We start from the raw sequence: 21455 nt of genomic DNA, 5'->3' as shown, positions 1-21455 counted from the left end.
ATAAAGAATAAAAGAAGAAATAAATAATATAATTCTAATTATATAACCAGTGATATGGACTTCCATAAGTTAACACTTAGTTCAGTAAAATACTCCCGGTATTTTATTGTTTTAATCGAGTGACAGCTATTAACCGAACAAAACAAAATAAAGACAAACAGCAAAATGTCATTTTCTTGTTCACAATTCGTTCACGCAACAATATTCTTCATATCGGGACACAATAGTAAATATACTACCTATTTATAATCTATTTCAATAGAATTTAATGAAAATATATTTAATTACAATTTATTATGTGTATGTTTATATTAGTTTTTATATTTCCTCAATTCAAGAATGCATTGCCATTGCATGCCTATTTATTTCTCTGTTTGCCCAATGGTTAACTGGTAGAGAACACCGTCCGGTGTTAAGTTCGCTACATGTACATAGTTTCACTGTGCATTGAAGTTTAAATAAATAAATAATAACCAAGTTTTGTTGACCTTATCACAGAATCACTCTGAAAATTAGGTAAATAACAAATCGAATTATTACGTCAGGTATGCTCAGACTTGAACTGCTGGCGATCTATCTGTATATTGTTAGACTATGATCCATCGACTTTGAGAGGCTGCAAGTATGTGTGATTCAGGACTGTCGTCTAGATAGAGTGTATTTTTGTCACTAGTATTTCTTTTCCACATAATGTTGCATTTTTTTAGTCAAGATCAAGCGTCCCTGGTATATAAGTATATGTAATATATATATATATATATATATATATATATATATATATATATATATATATATATATATATATATATATATATATATATATATATATATATATATATATATATATATATATATATATATATATATATATATAGATATCGTAGAAAAACGTAGAAAAATAATCGATTCTGACAGTTATTAAGTTCTGAAAACTAAACTACTGAAGTAATGTTGATAAAATTTGTATCGACCAATCTGTAAGTATATCCTTTCAGATAAAAAGAAAAAAGAAAGACCGAGTTATGAGGTAACAAATATACAAAAGAAAAAATATAACCGAATCGAGAACACAATTGTTTTTGAAGTCAGTTGTAAATAATATATAATCATTTAGCATTGGACATGACATCTTTAAATATATTTTCATTAAAGTTATATTGGAACAAATAATCATCACAATATATCTTTCAATAATTTCGTTATCTAATCCATTTACTATACGAGCGTGTATTCCGTTTGTCGAGTGATATTCCTTTTATTACCACTTTGTTTTATCTATCACGTAAGCGACTTGCGACGTATCTCATAATAAAAACCTTTTTATTCCCTCAAAAATAAGGTACAATATTTATTGTCACAAATTATTCTTATTTTTACGATGGTTATGCTATAAAATGTCAAAAACCATACTTTTGACGAATGTGCTATGTGGCAAGTTAAGTGTTAAATGGCAAACAAGCATACGGCCTACCTGATGGTAAGCTAATAATACCACTCGACAAAAATATCACACGGAAATTACAATGCCATTTGATAGAAATTGTACCAGGGCATCATGAATTACGAGAAGGTGTCGTTCACTTGTCTACAACACCTGATGAAGGTGGCCCTCCTTGGTAGTTCCCTAAGCCTGGCGGCTCCCACGTAGGTGCACGCTGACCGCAGTCCACCGAGGATGTCTTTAACTGTAGTCGCCACGTCCCCTCTGTACTCCACTTCTACTGTTTTACCTGAAATATTGTATTAGTTTATAGCGATACTAAAGGCTTTCAGAATGTACACCCATAATTTTAAATATAAAAAGCTAAAATGACCAATTCCTTGAGATACTGAAGCTTTAGAAGATAAACAAAAAACTAGTAGTAAGGAATGGCAACCCTGTTGCTAGCAATTATCCTATTAGATCGACTTCCACGTGCTTCTTGACGTGGACTTTGGAAACCATCGTGGTTTTCTGATGACTTCATCATGATGGGCCAATAGACCAGGTTTCGTCCTTATCTATTTTTTTTAATGGATGACAATGGAATGGTAACCCCTCTGTTTGTAACGGTTATGCTCTGTGTTATTTAAATTTCTACTTATAAAAATGTGTTTATTAGAAAGCTGTAGTAAATTTATACTAAAATAAATACCTTCAGAAGATCTATAATCCGCGATTCCACCGGAATGCTTCAACATCGCCGTGGATGAAGACATCCCGTAGAACAGCTTCACCTTCCGCCCGTCACCTGTGGTGACCACCTCTCCCCCACACTGGTCGTGCCCGGCGAACATTCCACCTGCCATTACGAAGTCAGCGCCGGCGCCGAAGGCTTTGGCAACATCTCCTGGGCACGTGCAACCACCGTCCTAGTGTTGAAAGGATGTTTGGAAAATCAATACCAAATTTGTTTTACATTTTATTATATGTTTTACAAACAACTGCTCACTAATGACAAATTTAATATGACTACCAGCACGAGAACAAATCAATATCGACAGAAAGAATCTGTAAGTATATTACCTTTTAGATATAAAAAGGCCAAATCAGTTTTAAACTAACGGAGTTATGAGTGTTATAGGTGTTTTAACTCTTTCTTTTGTTGAAAATAAAGAATTGAGAAACTCAATATTTATAAATATTATATTTATTATAATATTTATTAATATAACAAATCACAAAAACATATTTACTCTAAAATTTGTTTTATTTTATATATTTAAAAAAGATATTTTCTATCAATATTCAAAAGTGTTATCTTAAAATAATATACTATCTATGGAATATTTATTTATTCTTTATTGCGCAATAAAATTTGTACAAATGGCGAGCTTAATATATGGTATTCTATGAAAATCATGGAAACAAAATTAGGACCAATAATAGACCCTTGAAGTACACCCAATCACACATGAAATATAAAGCTACCTTTTGAATTCAGTCTGATAAGTAAGATTTAATTAAGTTTATATGTACATTGTTTTCGATGCCGTAAATTAATTAATTTACGCATCATCAAAACACGAGGACGAAGTATTATTTCTTTTTTAGTTACCACGCTTGGTAGGCGGATTGACAGCCGAAGTTATCCTTTGGTTATGTTATGAGAGAGACGCTGAATTCTCTTAGTCGTCTCAAATCTCAATTATGATACCCATGGGAAAATAAATAAATATAAATATTTATAAATGTATAAAAATAAATAATAAATATTTATTAAAGTTAAATATAATACTTACTGATATAATGTGTCCTTTGAGACCGTGCGCTGCGTCCGCGCATTCAATGACCGCGGACAGTTGTGGATACCCTACGCCAGTCTTAATCCGAGTTGTGCACACAGATCCTGGACCTATGCCCACCTGTGGGTAATTAAATCATTAATATCCTTATTAAAAGTTACCGATAAAATTGAACATTGCTAAATGCAAAGACTGCGGTTTGCATTCAGTTCAGCACAAATTTGCAATTGTGCAACGGCCCTCCATAGTCGATTGACAATTTGTACTTTGCTATATAAAAATTGCGAAGCCTTTGCACACAATGTTGCGATAGCTACATCAAATGCCTTAGAGTTTCCAATACTAATTTAGGAGCCTGTAGACATGAACACTACTAATATTGGATGCTCTATCTCAATATATTTCCACCAATATTATTAAAAGAAAAGATAATGGATAAACTCAAAAACTATACAACTGATTTAAAATTTTCTTATACGTATAGAAAGCTACATTATCAGGGAGTAACATAGACTACATATTATTTTCGAAAATTCTATCTACTCATGCGAATCCGGGTCGGATCGCTAGTCCCTTATAAGACTTGAACGTGTCCAAAAAGTTTGGCGATAAGACAGTTACACCCACCTTAATAATATCAGCACCAGACAATATCAGTTCCTCCACCATCTCACCGGTCACCACATTGCCAGCCTGGAACACAGCGAAGTGTATTTTTAACTTTTTATTATATCCAACCATGTCACCACCACCAGCGACAGGGCGATATCCAGTAAATGTTCTACTCTTAACGGTTGGCCGCGCTATGTCGAGTCACTACATGCTTTTTCATGCTACGTTTGAAAAATCTAAGATTATAGGACGAAGGAACCACTATTATTGTACGATTCACGTAAGAGTTGGTAAAGTTATTTATCATTTAGCACATCCTTATGCTGTAATATCGGAATGGGGAAGAAGCTATTCTGAGTACTTCCCATGAAATATGCGGTAGAAGACACTAAGGAAGGCTAATTAAATAAATAAATAAATGGAGAGAGATGGAGAAACGATTCATGCTTCAATAAAGGTCTTTATTTTTCATATATCCTCTGGCGTGGCTTATCAGAGACAGCTTTACATGTACAAGTAAAGCACATGGCAAGTAACAATCATCTTTATTAATTTAAATATAAATTTGAAAATTCGGAGTTTTAAACTGGGATTGAATCTTGCGATAAGCCTAAGCTTAAAGAGTTAAAGGGAAAGACGCATGTTTTTTTCCCAGACACGTAAATTTTTTTTCTGCAATTTAGAATGGCAAACAAGCTGACAGCTCATCTGATGCAAAACGGTAACCGTCATCAGCAGTACCATTTTAATTTCTTAAATTATTGACACATACTACCACCAATCGCCTGATCTTCAAATTAGAATACTCTATACTGTAAAGAACAAGCAACGAAATTCAGGGACATAACTCAAAACATCCAAACGCAAGCCAATTTCCTAAATTTGGAAATTAACTTTTCTGAATTGGCTCAGACCTCATTAAGTCAAAGCAACATGCTCACCACTACACTTACACCACAAAAATCAGCAAATAATCAACTGACGATGATACTAACAATGATGGTGTGAGTAGGGAAAGCAGCGCGAACTCTTCTCACGTACTCCACGAAATGCTGCGAGTACCCGTTAGCGACGTCCAGACACACGAACTTCAAGTCTTTCACATTATTCAGAATATCGGAGAGCCGTTCGAAGTCAGCGTCCGCTGTTCCTGAACTTGCAGCTGGAATAATAAAAAATAATAACGATTATTTATTTAATGTCTTTAGATGACAGCTGTCTACTTTCACCAGTTAGACCTATAGACTTGAACTGTACCATGGAGATCACAGAACATACTGTGATGCCTATGATACTCCTAAGGGGTTGCCTGTCTGAGAATGATGATCTTATACCTCCGTACCCTGTAATTTCACTGGCATATCCCACTCTTCAAACCGAAACATAGCCATGCAAGTTTCTAATTTTCTAGAAGGTAATTGACGATCTCTATCTCCATACTGTATCTCTTAGGGAAACCATCATTAGAAAACCCTTTTTACAACCTGAGCGTCCTCGCTAGGACTATATATGATGTCTCAGGTATTTACAGCAAGCGTTTCTGATCTGCTACGATCAGTTACCATCAGATAGACGGTATGTTTAATTGCCACTTATATTGCATAAAAAAATCTTTTACTAACCCATTTGCTCCAAACATTCTGGATGGTTTTCAGCGAATTTCTTCCATTCTTCTATCGTGTAGTATTTGTGGATACATGTGAATAGCCCATGCTGCAACAATATTTACCAATATTACTGATACACTAGGCGATGTCTATTCTTGGGAGATATTTTAGAAAAATTTATATCTGAGGTAGAGCAATAGAAGTAAAAAAAAAATTTTTTTTTGCAATTTTGTCAGTTTATTTGTATGTTTGTTTCGGAATCTTATAAAAACTACTGCAACAATTTGGTTGCTGTTTTCTCAGTTGTATGAACTTAAAAATCTGGTGTTAAATTCTGATATAAAATTACAAAGTTTTCAAATAAGTTTTAGATCTCTACGAAAATTACAATAATAGAACCCAAGATATCAAAAATTTTTTTATTACAGCTAACACAAAATAGCAATCTATCTCAAATCTTCTATCAAAAGGGGGTAAAGAGGTTTCTTCAGAGTCGGCAACACGCGCGTAATACCTCTGGTATTGCAGGCGTTCATAGACTACGGTAATCGCTTACCATCAAGTTTGCTAGCTCAGTGGATAACAAAAAAATTTTCACGTGCGACGGAAGCTGGGACGGAATGCTAACGCTATATGATTATACAATAAAACAATAGCAATCCAAACATAGAAGACTCATAAAAATTCATTTTCATATTCAATTCATCAATCAAATTCCAATTTGTATAGTAACAGTAAAGTCACTTCTGTGATTTGTTACTAGTGATATTACATCAAACAAAAATAATAATTTCATAAGATGGTAATGAATTAAATGTAGCAATAAATGTCTACAATATAAATCAAAAACGTTCTCTATAGCAACATCGGTCAAGCAAAATGGGCAAAAAGGCCAGAGAGAGCAAAAGTCTCTTTACAGGAATAGAATGTGCTTTAGTATTAATTTAAATAAAAATATAATCTTTCTGCGAAATCGTACGTAATAGATTCAGTCACATACAAATAAAACATTGTATAGACATTGTATCAAATAAAAAAATACTTTCTAAGTTATAATACAACTAACCCTTTGTTCTTAGTACCTAGAATTCAGAACAACTTCCACAGTAGCCTGATATAAAAATAAATATTTTTGCAATGAGAACAATGGAACCTCTGATAACAATAACTGCTCCTAAATAAAAAAAAATAGTGCAGAATTTTATAATCTCGTTTGAAGATCACAAAATTAACTCTTGCTTACAGCATTACAAAGTGTCACATTTACCATATAATAGTAATATTTAGTAGTTTGACGCTTGAACTTATCGATTCGGTTTAGAAAATCAAATAACCTAGGTCTTGTGATGATGACCTTCAGCCGCTACGATCAACATTGAGACAAATGCCAATGAGTACAAACTTTAATTAAATCGATCACAATGGCAAGATCAATCTTGTGAACTATATTAAAAACATTGATGCTTTAAAAAACATTGTTTCCCATAGAGAGAATTGCAAGAATTCATTTTTTTTTATATTTACTAGTCTCACTGCTGACAAAGACACCACGTCTGTTCTATTATGTAGATATCTCATTAGATTAAGAATTAAATGCAAAATCATTTTGTCTATCATTATTGACGGAAGAGAAATGTTCGATTCAAACTTCTCAAAACAACATTTGTATTATATTGCTGTGCATTTGATATTTATTTTGTTTTGGGTTGTTTTTTACTCCAGAGTTCTTTTGTTTCCAGGTTCCAAAACCAATATCACGACTAAACGCAAAATCTAGATAAAACAAATTGAAATCACCTTGGAGAGTTCTTGTGCCATCTCGAATGTGCCGACTGTGTCCATGTTGCTTGCCATGACCGGAACGCCGCGGTACGTCTGCCCAGAGTTGCGGAACGTGATCTCTCGATAAAGGTCCACCTAGAAGCAAACAGTCGTAATAAAGATTAAAGAAATAGGTTTCAATATCTTCAAACAGCTGGATCTTATTAATAATCTGTTTCAATGCAACTTAATGTAAATATAATAACAAACGAATAAATAACGCGACAATGTAACAGTCTGCTGTTGATCTGCTTCGGCTGATGATCAATAGTAGTAGAAATCAGAAAAGTTTACACAATGATAATTGCTTTATTTTTCCTCTATTCAAAAATGTACCGCCTACGTATTTCTCGGTTTGCCCAATGGTTGACTGGTAGAGAACACCGTCCGCCAAATGTACATAGAATTTTACTGTGCATTAAAATTTTAATAAATAAATAAATAGTGTCAATAAAACCTTTTCATTTTTATTAGTATATCAGTCGTTAGGAGGAAGAGGAAAAGGAAGGCCGAGGATTAACTACATGGGACAGATAAAGGAAACACTAGGCGTCATGTCGTATAGGGAGATAAAGGATATGGCCTGGGATAGAGCTGGCTGGAGGAAGATGCATGAATTAGTTGCACCGACAAGAGGAAACTCTTAAATGAAAAGAAGATCAGTCGTTAACTGTCCACTGTTGAACATGGGCTTCCCCACATAGGAAGGGTTCTACTAGTAGTCGCCACGCTTTGCAGCCAGATTGGCCACAAATTGCCCACAATTGTATATTCAATTACACAATATATATTAAATAGTCTTTATGTAACAATTTCACATGAAAATATTTTCTAGATACGTTCTTTTTAGGACGTGATTGTATAGTACTTTAAGTTTTGAACTTAATTTTTACTACTAATTTCATTTTTTTTAAAGTGTAAATGAGATAGTAACCCTGTTTTCGGTATCGGTATACGCTGGTAGGTCACCAGTGAAAGATAGGTAAGGATGAAGCAGGTCAGTTTGCTCACCGTGATGAATTCGACTAGAATTAACCACGACGGTTTTCAGGGGGCCTTGCATGGAGATCAACCTAATAGGGTACATTACTAGCAATGGGGCTATAGTATATAATGTATATGTATGTAATATAATATAATATGCCATTAGTGACATATATAAATATGACACTAATGGCATATTTCTACTCTAGAAAATCCAATTTGAAATTTAGCAGAAGTTAAGCAATAACTTTCACTTACTTAGGTCAAGAAATTGGAACGAAAAGTATATACTTGGGCGATCTATATAAAGCTTAGGTATATCTGTGATAGGCACAATGCCAAATAATTCACTATACGACGACATTGTGTCGACGCTTTACTGGAATTTTCTAAACAAAAACTTGAACAAAAACGACCGATTTAAATATACTACCACTACTCGTATGAAAGTGACGTTCTCTGGTGTTAAGGATTCCTAACCCGCTTTTTTTATACAGGATAAAAAAAACATGAGGAGAAAAGTTGCCAACTACCACTGAAGATGACAGAAACTAGCAAAGAAGAGGCACAATATGCCAAGACCTGAGAGTTGCCCCCGGAGATAAAGCCAGGGCAAAATGATTCCTCCGAGACCCTGGAGCCTGCACCCTTCTCGGGGGTTGTCGTTTTTATACACGAAAGACTCAGACGTAATTTACAGGACGACAAATTACAAAGTAAGTGACAATCATTTTGATACGATCCAAGCCACACATAAATTTTAAAAATTCAGAAACTGGATTTAAGCTTAGGATTCTGGATCACAATCAAACCTCATCCGACTGAGCTTCCACCGTTCCATATAACAAAACTCGAAGTGTTTTTAAAAAGACAACAATAGAATGACATTAACCCCGTTTGCAGCAACATACCAGTAAGGCGAATTCACCAGATATGCACGACGATTTTCAGGGAAGACTATGTGGAGTTCATGCTGCCAATTGATAACAATTGGACTGCTAATCCCCAATATCACAATCGTATAGTTTAGGATATTTTGCTGATTTATTCCATGAAGGATCCAAGGTAAAATTACGTTTCCTCGTCTTTCCTTTCTCTTTTCATTACCACTCCATGCTGATGAGCTCTTGATAGCCGACTTTGTAATAAAAAATAAAACTGTCCTACTAATATTGTAAATATAAAAGTTTGTAAAAATATTTATATATTTATTTATGTATCTGTTCGGTGGGATTGAATAAAATTTAGTATATGATTCTATGTTTAAACATAGAATTCTAATAAACGCGAGCAATTTTACGAGATAACCCAGTGTCTTATAAGTTTACAAAACAATGCCTTATAGCGGAAATAGAAGTCAAAGAGTGACATAAATTAATGAAGTGAGACTATGAAACATTATATTGATAACAAACGACAGCTGAGCGATAATGGCGACTGAATGACTACCTACGAAAAGGGAGTCCGGGTTTTCCCCCCATATATCTGTATTATTACAGTAGGTAGCGACTTGGGAGAAAGGGATTGTTAGTAATGGGTCTAACTGACCCATTGCCAGCAATACACCCTATCAGGTCGACCTCCACGTGTTCCCCCTGGAAACCATCGTGGTTAATTCTAGTGGAATTCGTTACGATGGGCTAACTGACCTGCTTTTATCGTCACCTATTATCGGTCAATAGTGCCCCGCCAGCGTATACCGTTGGCGCAGGTGAGATTACCATTTCATTATCACCCATTAAAAAAAAAGATTTTAATAATAGAAATTATGTGATAAAAAGTATAACTGTAAATCCTAGGCCAAAGTCCATCTGTGTAAGGGAATAATCGAACTCCACGTGTTTCCTTTAAAAACTATCTTGGTTAATTCTTATGGAAATTATCACGATAGGCTAACTAACCTGCTTTCATTATCACCTATCATCACTCACTGGTGCTTCTCCAGCAAATACCATATAACAGTGCAGGCGGAATTACCATTTCATTATCGATTATTAAAAAAAACCGACACTATAAGCAGTGTTACCATTCCACTTTCATCCATTAAAAATACCTTAATTATGGCATCTTGCAGAAAATATGCAGACCTGCGACATTTGGTCCGGATCCAAGAGGAAATCCAACTTTTGCTCGGGCTCGTTGCCAAAACTGATTCAGTTACCCATAAACCGCCAATTTCATTAGCTAAGAGTCAAGGTTGCGTAATTACATCATTTTGCCAAATGCCATTATTTTTAAGGCCAGCGTCCTATATTGACCAGGATTTCTAAGTTTTTTTTAATGGGTGATAATGGAATGGCAACCCCGCCTGCGCTAACGGTATACGCTGGCGGGGCACCGGTGAGGGATAACAGGTGAGAATTTAAAGGCAGGCCAGTGTATACCGATAACACAGGCGGGGTTACCATTTCACTAAATTGTGACCACTGGACATAGATTCTTATGCCTGTGATGGCCTTCTCTAACCACTACGTTTTATATTATCATTTACGTGACGATCATTATAATCAATTGAACATCATCGAATCATCACGGCGTAATGACACGGAGACACGTTCCGTTGCGCACACAGTTGACAGTCAAACCGGTATGAACTAGTTCGGTCATTCTATTACTGATAAATGCCTTACAACTGATTGCAAATGTATCTCGGGGAGGTCATTCGGTCGTTTTAATAAATTTGCTGAGAAGTAACATTTTTGTATCGGTTATAAAAGTCGTTCATGGACTACATGAAGAACAAAAACAAACTGCTCTGTCTTCTCAAACGGCTTCAAAAATATTTAAGTTCTGAATTCGGTTTCCTAATTAATCAGTTGTCCTTAAAACACGAATAACTCTCGTAAGTACTATCCGCTTTGAACCAGTTTTGACTGGATTCAACTTGAGGTTATCCTAGACTGATAGCAAATAAAATATCCGATGCAATAAGGGTCAACAATATGATGTGACATAAATTCATAATTAAATTATGTACCACAAAAAAAAACTACTTCAATTACAACAAAACCAGTTATTTTAATTTAAAAAGTAAACAACTGAACCGATTTTGATAAAATTTCTATGGAACTAATCTGTATGTATATCCTTGTAGATAAAAAAAGAATTTTTCAAATTGGTTCAGAACTGACGGAGTTATGAGGTAACAAATATAAAAAAAAAAACGGAATTATGTTCTCCATTTTTTTGAAGTCGATTAAAAATCAATATAATGAGTTGGTACTAGATAACAGAAATAATAATTAAGTATGTTTTTATACTAAAATTTTGTTATGTTACCAGAGGGAGACTTTGTACAAAAGTCGATTGCTTGGGTACCTCTGTCCCATTCGTGTTTCAGCTGTGAAGCAGCTGTGTGTGCATGGCTGTGTTTCGGTTTGAAGGGCAGTGAATTTACAGGGTACAGAGGAATAACACCTGAGTCCTCAGCAATGACAACGCATGGGGGGTATCATGGGCGAAACAGTATACTCTGTTATGTGCATGGTACTGCTCATGTCTATAGGCGACGGTTACCACTTTCCATCAGGTGGGCCGTCAGCTTGTTTGCCATTCTAAGTTGTATAAAAAATATATATATATACATACTCGTATAAAAAAGGTCAATACAAACAGATTTACACAAGAATACAAATGTATTGTGCATAGAATCAAGCCTACGACTTTTCTGAGAGTGAGACACCGTTGGAGACCATCGTGGTTAATTCCTGGTGAATTGGTTACGACGGAACAACTGACCTGACTTCATCTTCATTCACTGGTACCCCAGCAGCCATTTCAAATGGCAGTCACAGATTGATGGCTAATATGGAAGGTTCTAGAACGTCTAGCAAGAGGAGAAGGAATTATTAGTATTGGGGGTCTAACAACCCCCTTGCTAGCAATACAAGGTGTATCAGGTCGACCTCCACGCAGTTCCCCCTGGAAACCATCGTGGTTAATTCTTGTGGATTTGTGAAGATGGGCTAACTGACCTGCTTTCATTTTTATCTTTACTAGAGGGAGACTTTGTACAAAAGTCGATTGCTTGGGTACCTTTGTCCCATTCGTGTTTCAACCGTGAAGCAGTTGTGTTTGCATGGCTGTGTTTCGGTTTGAAGGGTGGGATATGGCGTGAATTTACAGGGTACAGAGGAATAACATCCGAGTGCTCAGGAATGGCAACGCATGGGGGGTATCATGGGCGAAACAGTATACTCTGTTATGTCCATGGTACTGCTTGTCTATAAGCGACGGTTACCACTTTCCATCAAGTGAGCCGTCAGCTTGTTTGCCATTCTAAGTTGTATAAAAAAAAATCTATCATCTATCACTGGTGCCCCGCCAGTGTATACCGATAGCGCAGGCGGGGTCACTATTTCATTTTCACCCATTAAAAAAAAAAGAACAACTAGCAACAATAATAGTAGTCAATCTTCGAGTGTTGGCAGTCACACACATACTAATGGTAGTGAAATTTAACAAAATAATTCTAATCAACTAACCAGTGATATGGAATTCCGCAAAATAACAACTAGTTCAGTAAAATATATTCCTCCCAATTAAATGAAGAAATTTCTAAATCGATTTATAAATGGTCGCATTATGAAGTAAGAAAACTTAAAAAAAAAAAAAAAAAACGGAATTGAAACCCTCCTTTTTTAAAGTCGGTTAGAAAATGTTTCACAACTAGATAATGAGGTCATTACACTCAAACGACCCCGACTACTTACAAGTACTTATCTAGGTTATTAATCATTTATTGCAAATACCACAAAAAATATTATGTTTTTCGCGACACTTCAAAAATAATTTTATGTTTTCTGAGTATGTATATATATATATATATATATTATCTTCTGAGTATATATATATATTATTATAAAGTAAATTCTACATAAAGGCAATGAGCTGGTCACATAGCTCGAAGAACCGATAACCGATAGGGAAGAAAGATTCTTGAGCGGCATCGCGTACGTGTAAACGCAGTATAGGACGTCCCTCACTACATGGAGTGACGACCTGACATGCATTACAGGGAGTCAATGGACGCAGGTGGCTCAAAACTGTTCTTTATGTCAGTCTATGGGGGAGGCTTATGTCCAGCAGTGGCCTTTTTTTATGGGTGAAAATGGTATGGTAACCTCGCCTGCACTAACGGGATACGCTGGCGGAGCACCAATGAAGGGTGATAGATGAGAATGAAAACAGGCCAGTTAGTCCATCATGATGAATTCATCAGGAATTAACCATGATAGCTTCCAGGGAAAACCGCGAGGAGGTCGACCTGGTTGGGTATATTGCAAGCAATGGGATTGTCAGTCTCCATTACTAACAATCCCTTTCCCCCCTCCAGCAGTGGACTAATAATGGCTGAAATGATGATGATGATGATGATATATACACGTCAGTTTCCTTGTCCCATCATAACTTCGGAACGGTTAGTTCCCGGTTAATGGACTAACTGACCTTTTTTCATTTTCATTTATCATTCTTCATCCGTGCCCCGCCAGCGTATACCGATAGCTCAAGGGGATAACCAGTTCATTATCACCCATAAAAAAAACAGTGGGGTTGAGGGGGAAAGGGCTTGTTAGTAATAGGGTCTAATCTAACTGACCTGTTTTTGCATTATCACCCGTCATCCCTCACTGCTGCCCCGCCAGCGTATACCGATAGCGCAATCGCGGTTACTATTCCATTATCATGCTTCAAACAAAAGTGGGGTTGCTAGACTCCATTAATAATAATTCTTTACCCCTAGACTTGGATGTATGATATGTGATTAGAATCCTCTAATGGTACCCCATACGAGTACATCTAAATTTATATTACCCCAAGTAACGCTGGTTATAAGTTTTTTGAAAATATATCGTATTTCAGCTGAGGTGATGTTTTTCAACCGACTTAAAAAAGAACCGTTCTCCATACGGTTAATTTCTTCATGTTTGTTACCTCATAATTATGGATTATAAACCAATTTGGAAAATTATTTATTTACCTGAAAAAATGGTCATATAAATTTTTTTTAAATCAGTTTAGTAGATTAGTTTTTAGATGCCACCATTTGTAGTATTTTCTTTTTTTTTTCTTGTGAAACAAAATTTCAAACCAATTTTAAAAATTCTTTCACCAATATAAAGCTACATAAACTGCGAGTAACTTAATTTATATATAAAGTTTTGCAAAAAACTAGAATTTTTTGCAAAAATTAGAATAATGTAACCCAAGAAATGAAAATTTTACTATGACAAATATTTATTGATGTATGCTACGAAAACTGTTGACGATACATAAAAAAAATTACTACACATTATAGTACACATCATTGGCCACGAAAAACTCGACGAGGCTGTATGTTTAACTATTATAGTTAAGTCACAATAACCATGTCTTGTTTGTTTAAATGAGCCATTTTAAAACACGGGTAGTAACACAAAAAATATAATAAAATAATTTAAATACTCATTTCCTTCTACTTATCTATCCGTGCGAAACCCGGGCAGGCCGCTAGTATACTATAAACAGACATTACGTAGAGGACAGGAGACATAAATACAAATGCAGTGCAATTTGTATTTTAAGTAGCAAGCGACATAGTTTGTAAAACAATGAACAATGCAATATCGTCTACATACATATATACAAACGATTACAAATTTTATATGTATATTGTGTAGGACATCCATAATTTCAAGAGGTATGAGGCAGTTCCCATATTACTTATTTCAATTATTATTATTATTTTTTTTCAATATCAATTATTTCTGAACATTTTTACCCTTGGCCTAGAACAAAGTCTTATCGCGTTAAAAAAAAATTAAATTAAAAAAAGAAAAAAAAAATAGAATGAATATTAGAAAAAAAAAATAGAACTTCGTATCTTTGGATCCACATAGAGCTTATATTGTTTTATATTATATCATAAACTCATTTCTAATCAGGCAGTATTCTACGTTGTATTTAAAAAAAAATAATTTAGACATTAAAATTTATACACGTTATTTCTTTTTTACGCAACTTAGTATGGCAAACAAGCTGGCGGCCCACCTGATGTAAAGTGGTAACCGTCGCCTATAGACATGAGTAGTACCATGGATATAATAGAGTATATTGTTTCGCACATGACACCTCCCATGCGTTGCTAATTCTGAGGCCCTATATATATCTATCACTGCCATATCCCATCCTTTAAACCGAAACACAACCATGCAAACACAACTGCTTCACGGTTGAAACACGAATGAGACAGAGATACCCAAGCAATCGACTTTAATTATATATTATATTATTGCTACATTTTGTTTATACAAATATTTTGCGGGCCCTTAATTAAATTAGTCATTTTTATTGGCCCTAAATCCTATCTTGTTTGGACAGCCCTGCACTAGTGTCATCATCATCATCCTTCTACCCTTATTCCAATCATTATTTGGGGTCGGCGTAATATGTTTTTTGTCCATATTACAAAAAGATTTGGCTTATAGTTTTACGACCGGCCGCCCGCCTGACGTCAACCCTCTTTGGGAATGCCCTGCACTAGTGTATTGTATTGAAATGTTTCGCTGTATCTCGTATTGGTGATCCTATAAATAAATAAATATCATAATAAATTATCACCTTACCGTAAAAATCATCATATTAACACACTGCACAATTATAACACCTGCACAGCTGTTTAGTGATAATCAGCAAGTAATTTAGTCATTTCAAACACATCATCTGATAAGAAAGTCGAGATAATAAATATAATCTATGCATAATCTATGAAGGTGGTATATTATCTACAAGTAAAATTATGAAATTTTTGATGAAATTTTTATGCAATTTGTAAATCTTTTGTAAAAATCTTTATTGTACATAACTCAGATTAAATACTGGTAAATGATTTAATATACAATGGCGGACTTATCCCATAAAGGGATCTCTTACAATTTCTGAGTAAACGAACGAACTGACGGTCCAGCTATTAGTTAAGCTTTTATCTACGATTTGTATTGTAAAATCTTTATCTATACATATAAATAAAAGTAGTGTCTGTTTGTAATATTGAAATAACAGTTTTTTACTACATCTATATATACGATACATACACCAAAATAACATTTTTCACAATTTTTGTCTGTCTCTCTGTTTGTTTCGGCTAATCTCTGAAATGGCTGGACCGATTTTGACGACACTTTTATTGGCAGGTAACTGATGTAATAAGGAGTAACTTAGGTTACGTTTATTTTAGAAAAATTCTTTTATTTTAGAAAAATAAAGTAATGTTGCAATGTCCAAGTACTGTCCAGTACTGCGCGCAGCTTACGCGCATGCCACAGCTATTGTCAATAAAAATATAACTTAATTTGGAATAAGTAAAAATAAAATGAAATTAAGTAGGTATCATAATAATAAAAAAAAAAACAAAAAAAAAATAAATAATCAACTGTTACGCGGAACGAAGTTCGCCTGGTCAGCTAGTTGTCAAACGATGTCTTTTTTGCGGTAAACGCGCAGACTTGTGTGAACAATTTCTGAGTTAACGAACGAACTGACGGTCCAACTATATAATATTAGTTAAGCTTTTATCCTATTGTAAAAAAGTTACTTTATATAATTTATATATGACACATTAACAAATTCAATATACAATGGCGAACTTATCCCACAGAGGGATCTCATACAGTCAACCTTTGAGAAGCTGAAAGAAAACTATAGAATGTTCAAGGGTAAAAACCGTACAGTTAAAATGAAAACTCAATAATACCCAGTCATTTCAGCCGTTAACTGTCCACTGCTGGACATAGAGAGTCCCCATAAAGGGGAGTTTTAGCCGTAGTTAGATACGCTTACTGTTTACTATACTTTTCTATGCTATATAGTAGGTACGGGTGGGAGGGATTGTTAGTAATGCGGACTATCAGACCCATTATATACCCTATTAGATCGACCTCCACGTGGTCCCCCTGGAAACCATCGTGCTGAATTCCAAGTGTATTTATTCATCATGATGGGCTATCTGACCTGCCTTTTCATCGTCACCTATCATCCCTCACTGTTGCCTTTTCATTATCATCCATTAAAAAATCTCATATAGTACGTGTATAACAAGTTTCATAGAAATTGGATAAGCCGTTAAGGCGCTATAAGATAACAAACAAACAAATTCACTTTCACATTTATAATTAGAAAAGATAAAATAGAATGATGCAATGTCCACTTGCAGTACATCACATGCAGTACGGAACTTTAGACCTACTGACAACCTAGACAGCCAGACAGTAAACTGCATTGAGAGCAATCGGCGATAGCGAACAATTTAAGAGGGAAGGGGGAGCGTGGGTACACCACACCAGTATGTAAAGGTCATTAACATTTGATTCTCCATACGTACAACTTAAGGGACATGCCATATTTATAATTATAGATAGCTGAGAGACTTATGGTGCAAATTGAAATATTTATTGTACATACTTTACATGGGACACGTTAAAAAGATTTAATACACAATGGCGGACTTATAAAGGTATCTCTTACAGTCAATATTACACACATACATATCTGTAATGCCTGTCTCCCATTAGGATAGGCAGAAACAATTGAACGCCATAATTATGCTTCGATTCAAACAAATTTCTTTCGCTTCTTCCACATTCATCGATCTTTTCATACACGCTCGCCGGTTACGAGTACTTTTAATTTGGCCCTTTTTCAGCACATCGCCTATTTGATTGACATTCTCCATTCATTCTTGCTCGATAAATCTCTTTCGTAATTCTTCTTTCATCCATCGTCTCCAAATGACCAAACCAACGCAACATTCCTTTTTCGATTTTTGTCACTACATCGTCTTTCAATCCATAGAAAGTGTGATTACACACTTTCTTACTCAATTATAAGTCAATATTTTATATTTTATTTGCGTATGGGGTCAGCAAATTCGTTGTACGTCGATCCATAGGGATATTTTGGGCTTCTCTCTGCATTATGTTATCACTGAAATGTGAAATGTGAATAGGACTCTATTTTCCGCGCTTAGCCTCTCATTTGGGCCATTGTGCGTATGAGTCGTATTATGTTATCACTTTATAGATTCTATGTTGATACCTTTACGATATCCAGCGGTTTAAGATATCTATAGTCTCCTGGCTTTGGATAAGTCGTTCCCAATAGCCTCCATAGCACATCAAATTTTCCACGAATTTCGATTTCTCACTACACAATCTGCAGTGTTTTTTTATGCAACTTAAAATGGCAAACAAGCTGATGTAAAGTGATAACAGTCGCCTATAGACATGAGCAGTACCATACAGTGTAACCGAAGATAAGCCCATCTTGTATAATATTTGCCTTATTGGCATATATCCAGTTAAGGCACTATTATTTTAGTATTATTGGGTAAAAAAGAAAAATAAATAAATAAATCATGTTGATTAGTAAAAAAAGAAAGTAAATTGCAAAGATTATGAAATATAATTAATTGTTATGAAAAAGCGGTTTCATATAATAAAAGCAATCTTTGCTTAACAGGGGATACCTAATCCTGTAATGTAACTATCTTTGTATAAAGAAATAAATAAAATTCTTATTTTTATGTTTTTTATTCTTCATTCTCAGAACGTTTATTTCAGTTTTTAAACTTACGGGTTTGTTACACCAAGTAAATCTAAGAGTTTTAATTAATTAACAATTTGGGCGATCTTCTTGTCAGAATTTGCGAACTATACGACATGTTTTGTTGCACCAAGTCTAAGAGATTTTATTATTTAACAATTAGGGGGATCTTCTTATCAGAATTTGCGAATTATACGACATGTTTTGTTACACCAAGTCTAAGATATTTTATTAATTAACAATTAGGGAGATATTCTTATCAGAATTTGCGAACTATACGACATGTTTTGTTACGCCAAGTCTAAGAGATTTTATAAATTAACAATTAGGAGGATCTTATCAAAATTTGCGAAATATACGACATGTTCTATTACACCAAGTAAGTCTAAGAGTTTTTATTAATTAACAATTAAGGGGATCTTTTTGTTAGAATTTGCGAACTACACGACATGTTTTGTTACACCAAGTCTAAGAGATTTTATTAATTAACAATTAGTGGGATCTTCTTTTCAGAATTTGCGAACTACACGACATGTTTTGTTACACTAAGTAAGTCTAATACAATAAAACAGCTTACAACCTACACTGCCGTAAATACCATTGACGTCATTGTAACAACAAACATTTTTCACATTCAAAATACAAAAAAAGTAACAGGCAAATTGAATTGGACTATCTACGCGTAAATTCCTATTTTCTATTTCTCTCTTATTAATTTGAAATCAATAAAAATTTACTTATCACGCAGATGAAGTCACGTGACTGTAATAACTTAACTGAAAACTAATTAAAAGCAAAGGAAAGATTTTATTAAAATTGTTTATAAACTGACCCGTAAAATGACAAACAAACATTATTACAAAGACTTTAATAATGTTTAATCACTCACACAAGAGTTTAGTTAAACACTGTTTAGATAAACGGTGTTTTTAATATTGTTTTACCCTAAAGTAATACGACTTTCGTTTCCATAATAACGTGTAATAAACTAGATATTGATCGACATGACAATTTATGGTCTTTCTGACAAAAAGGCGGGAGTTGGCGGGAGTTTATTTTTTCTTGGCAATGTAATGTCTATGGTCACGGAAGATGCGGTATTTATTACAGTGGTTCGCTTATAAATGGAAATACAATTTTATATAAATTACTTCTGACAGATACTGTATGATTAGCCGACTAGATAACGCGTACTTTTGATTATTGAAGAATAAATTATACTTTTTTTATTCTTATGACTCTACCGTTCGTGTATCCATGGCATTGTACATTTTAAATTGAGGGAAGGGGATTGTTAGTAATGGGGACGCTAGTCCCCTTTACTAGCATGATAGTCGACCGTGACAGGGTATATTGCCCTGTCAAATCGACTTTCACGCTTTCCCTTGGAAAACATTGTGGATAATTTCCAGTTCAACTAACCTGACCTTCGCTGACCTGTCAACGTATACTGAAAAACAACAAATCTTTAGCGTAGGGGGGAAAGGGATTGTTAGTAATGGAGACTGAGAATCCCATTGCTAGCAATATACCCAACCAGGTCAACCTCCACGCTGTTCTCCCTGGAAACTATCATGGTTAATTCCTGATGAATTCATCATGATGGGCTAACTGGCCTGTTTTCATTCTCATCTATCATCCTTCACTGGTGCCCCGCCAGCGTATTCCGTTAGCGCAGGCGGGGTTACCATACCATTTTCATTCATCAAAAAAAACTTTGGCGTATATCGATAGTGGTAAGCAGAGTCAGATATCGTCATTACTCGTTTAAAAAAAAGGTACCAATGAGGAATGATGAAGACGAAGAACTTTATCCATATTAACCTATGGAATAACTTAAAATTGTTAAATCTAATTATTTAATTAATATATAATTTTATCTATTTATCTATCTTCATGCCAACTCCTTACAGAATAAGGCAGAAAACTATATTTTTTTATTAATAACAGTAAGAAATATTATATAGTATATTTATTCACTAAAACATTTTTCCTTTGTACTTATAAAAATACTATATATAAAACTATATATTACTCCATACAAAATTCATATAAACCTGATACAAAAATACTTTACATATTAATTACCAATCGAATAAATTAATTAAATATTTATGTATAAAAAGAATGTTATGAGATGGTTACGTACGTAATGAAATTTTACAGTAAACAACTTATTTATTATAAACTTTTACTCTATGAATTTCGTAAAAAAAAAATATAATTACAATCCCATATCCCGGAAGAGTTCGCCGAATCAGATGGCCTTTTCCATTGAACCTTGATCTTTCAGCTAATATTTCAGAATCATCACAATCGAAATTCGTTACTTACGTCATTTCTGCTCTTCAGCGTACTTCTTTTAGGCCTTAGCAGCACATCCTTGAAGTCCAATTTCACTTCGTTAATAATATTAGGCATTTTGTCACTAAACACTTAGTCTAGTCTCGCGATTTAAAAAATAATATTTTCACAGCCAGCGCGCCTCCTCCCGCGCGCGGTATCGACTGCCGCTGCAAGTTGGGGTTGCCAACAACTAGACATCCTATGTGCCTATAATTTATTTTTTTACTTTTTTTTTTAGTGTTTCGTAATCAGCGTCGGACTAGCCATATAGTCGAGGAGGCG

The 21455-nt window shown here is 34.6% G+C and overlaps 1 protein-coding gene across 2 annotated transcripts; it reads right to left on the bottom strand.

The window, feature by feature from the left end:
* Positions 1-866: 866 nt before the first annotated feature.
* On the bottom strand, positions 867-21364 carry LOC113511090 (GMP reductase 1-like). Of its 2 annotated transcripts, none has more exons than XM_026894676.3 (8): positions 21162-21364; positions 7242-7361; positions 5460-5550; positions 4833-4999; positions 3853-3918; positions 3223-3345; positions 2136-2352; positions 867-1730 (listed from the first exon to the last, which is right to left on the bottom strand). In XM_026894676.3, the coding sequence occupies exons 1-8, from the start codon at positions 21246-21248 to the stop codon at positions 1561-1563; spliced, it is 1041 nt and encodes a 346-aa protein (XP_026750477.1). In that variant the 5' UTR covers positions 21249-21364; the 3' UTR covers positions 867-1560. The 2 variants fall into 2 exon arrangements, with proteins under 2 accessions (XP_026750477.1, XP_031767916.1); XM_031912056.2 differs by lacking the exon at positions 21162-21364 and adding an exon at positions 15854-15904.
* Positions 21365-21455: the final 91 nt, after the last annotated feature.

Source organism: Galleria mellonella, unplaced genomic scaffold (assembly GCF_026898425.1).
Source record: "Galleria mellonella isolate WM207_F2 unplaced genomic scaffold, CSIRO_AGI_GalMel_v1 utg643, whole genome shotgun sequence".
NCBI lineage: Eukaryota > Metazoa > Arthropoda > Insecta > Lepidoptera > Pyralidae > Galleria > Galleria mellonella.
The sequence above is the reverse complement of the archived record's forward strand: the minus strand, read 5'-3'. Positions and strand labels throughout refer to the sequence as shown.

What these genes read in the sequence shown, in the direction of transcription:
- LOC113511090 (XM_026894676.3), bottom strand. Translation starts at nt 21,248, where the DNA reads ATGCCTAATATTATTAACGAAGTGAAATTGGACTTCAAGGATGTGCTG. An exon ending in TGGCACAAGAACTCTCCAAG is followed by an intron (nt 5,551 to 7,241) that starts GTGATTTCAATT and finishes ATATTGTTGCAG; the next exon opens with CATGGGCTATTCACATGTAT. An exon ending in GGATTATAGATCTTCTGAAG is followed by an intron (nt 1,731 to 2,135) that starts GTATTTATTTTA and finishes ACAATATTTCAG; the next exon opens with GTAAAACAGTAGAAGTGGAG.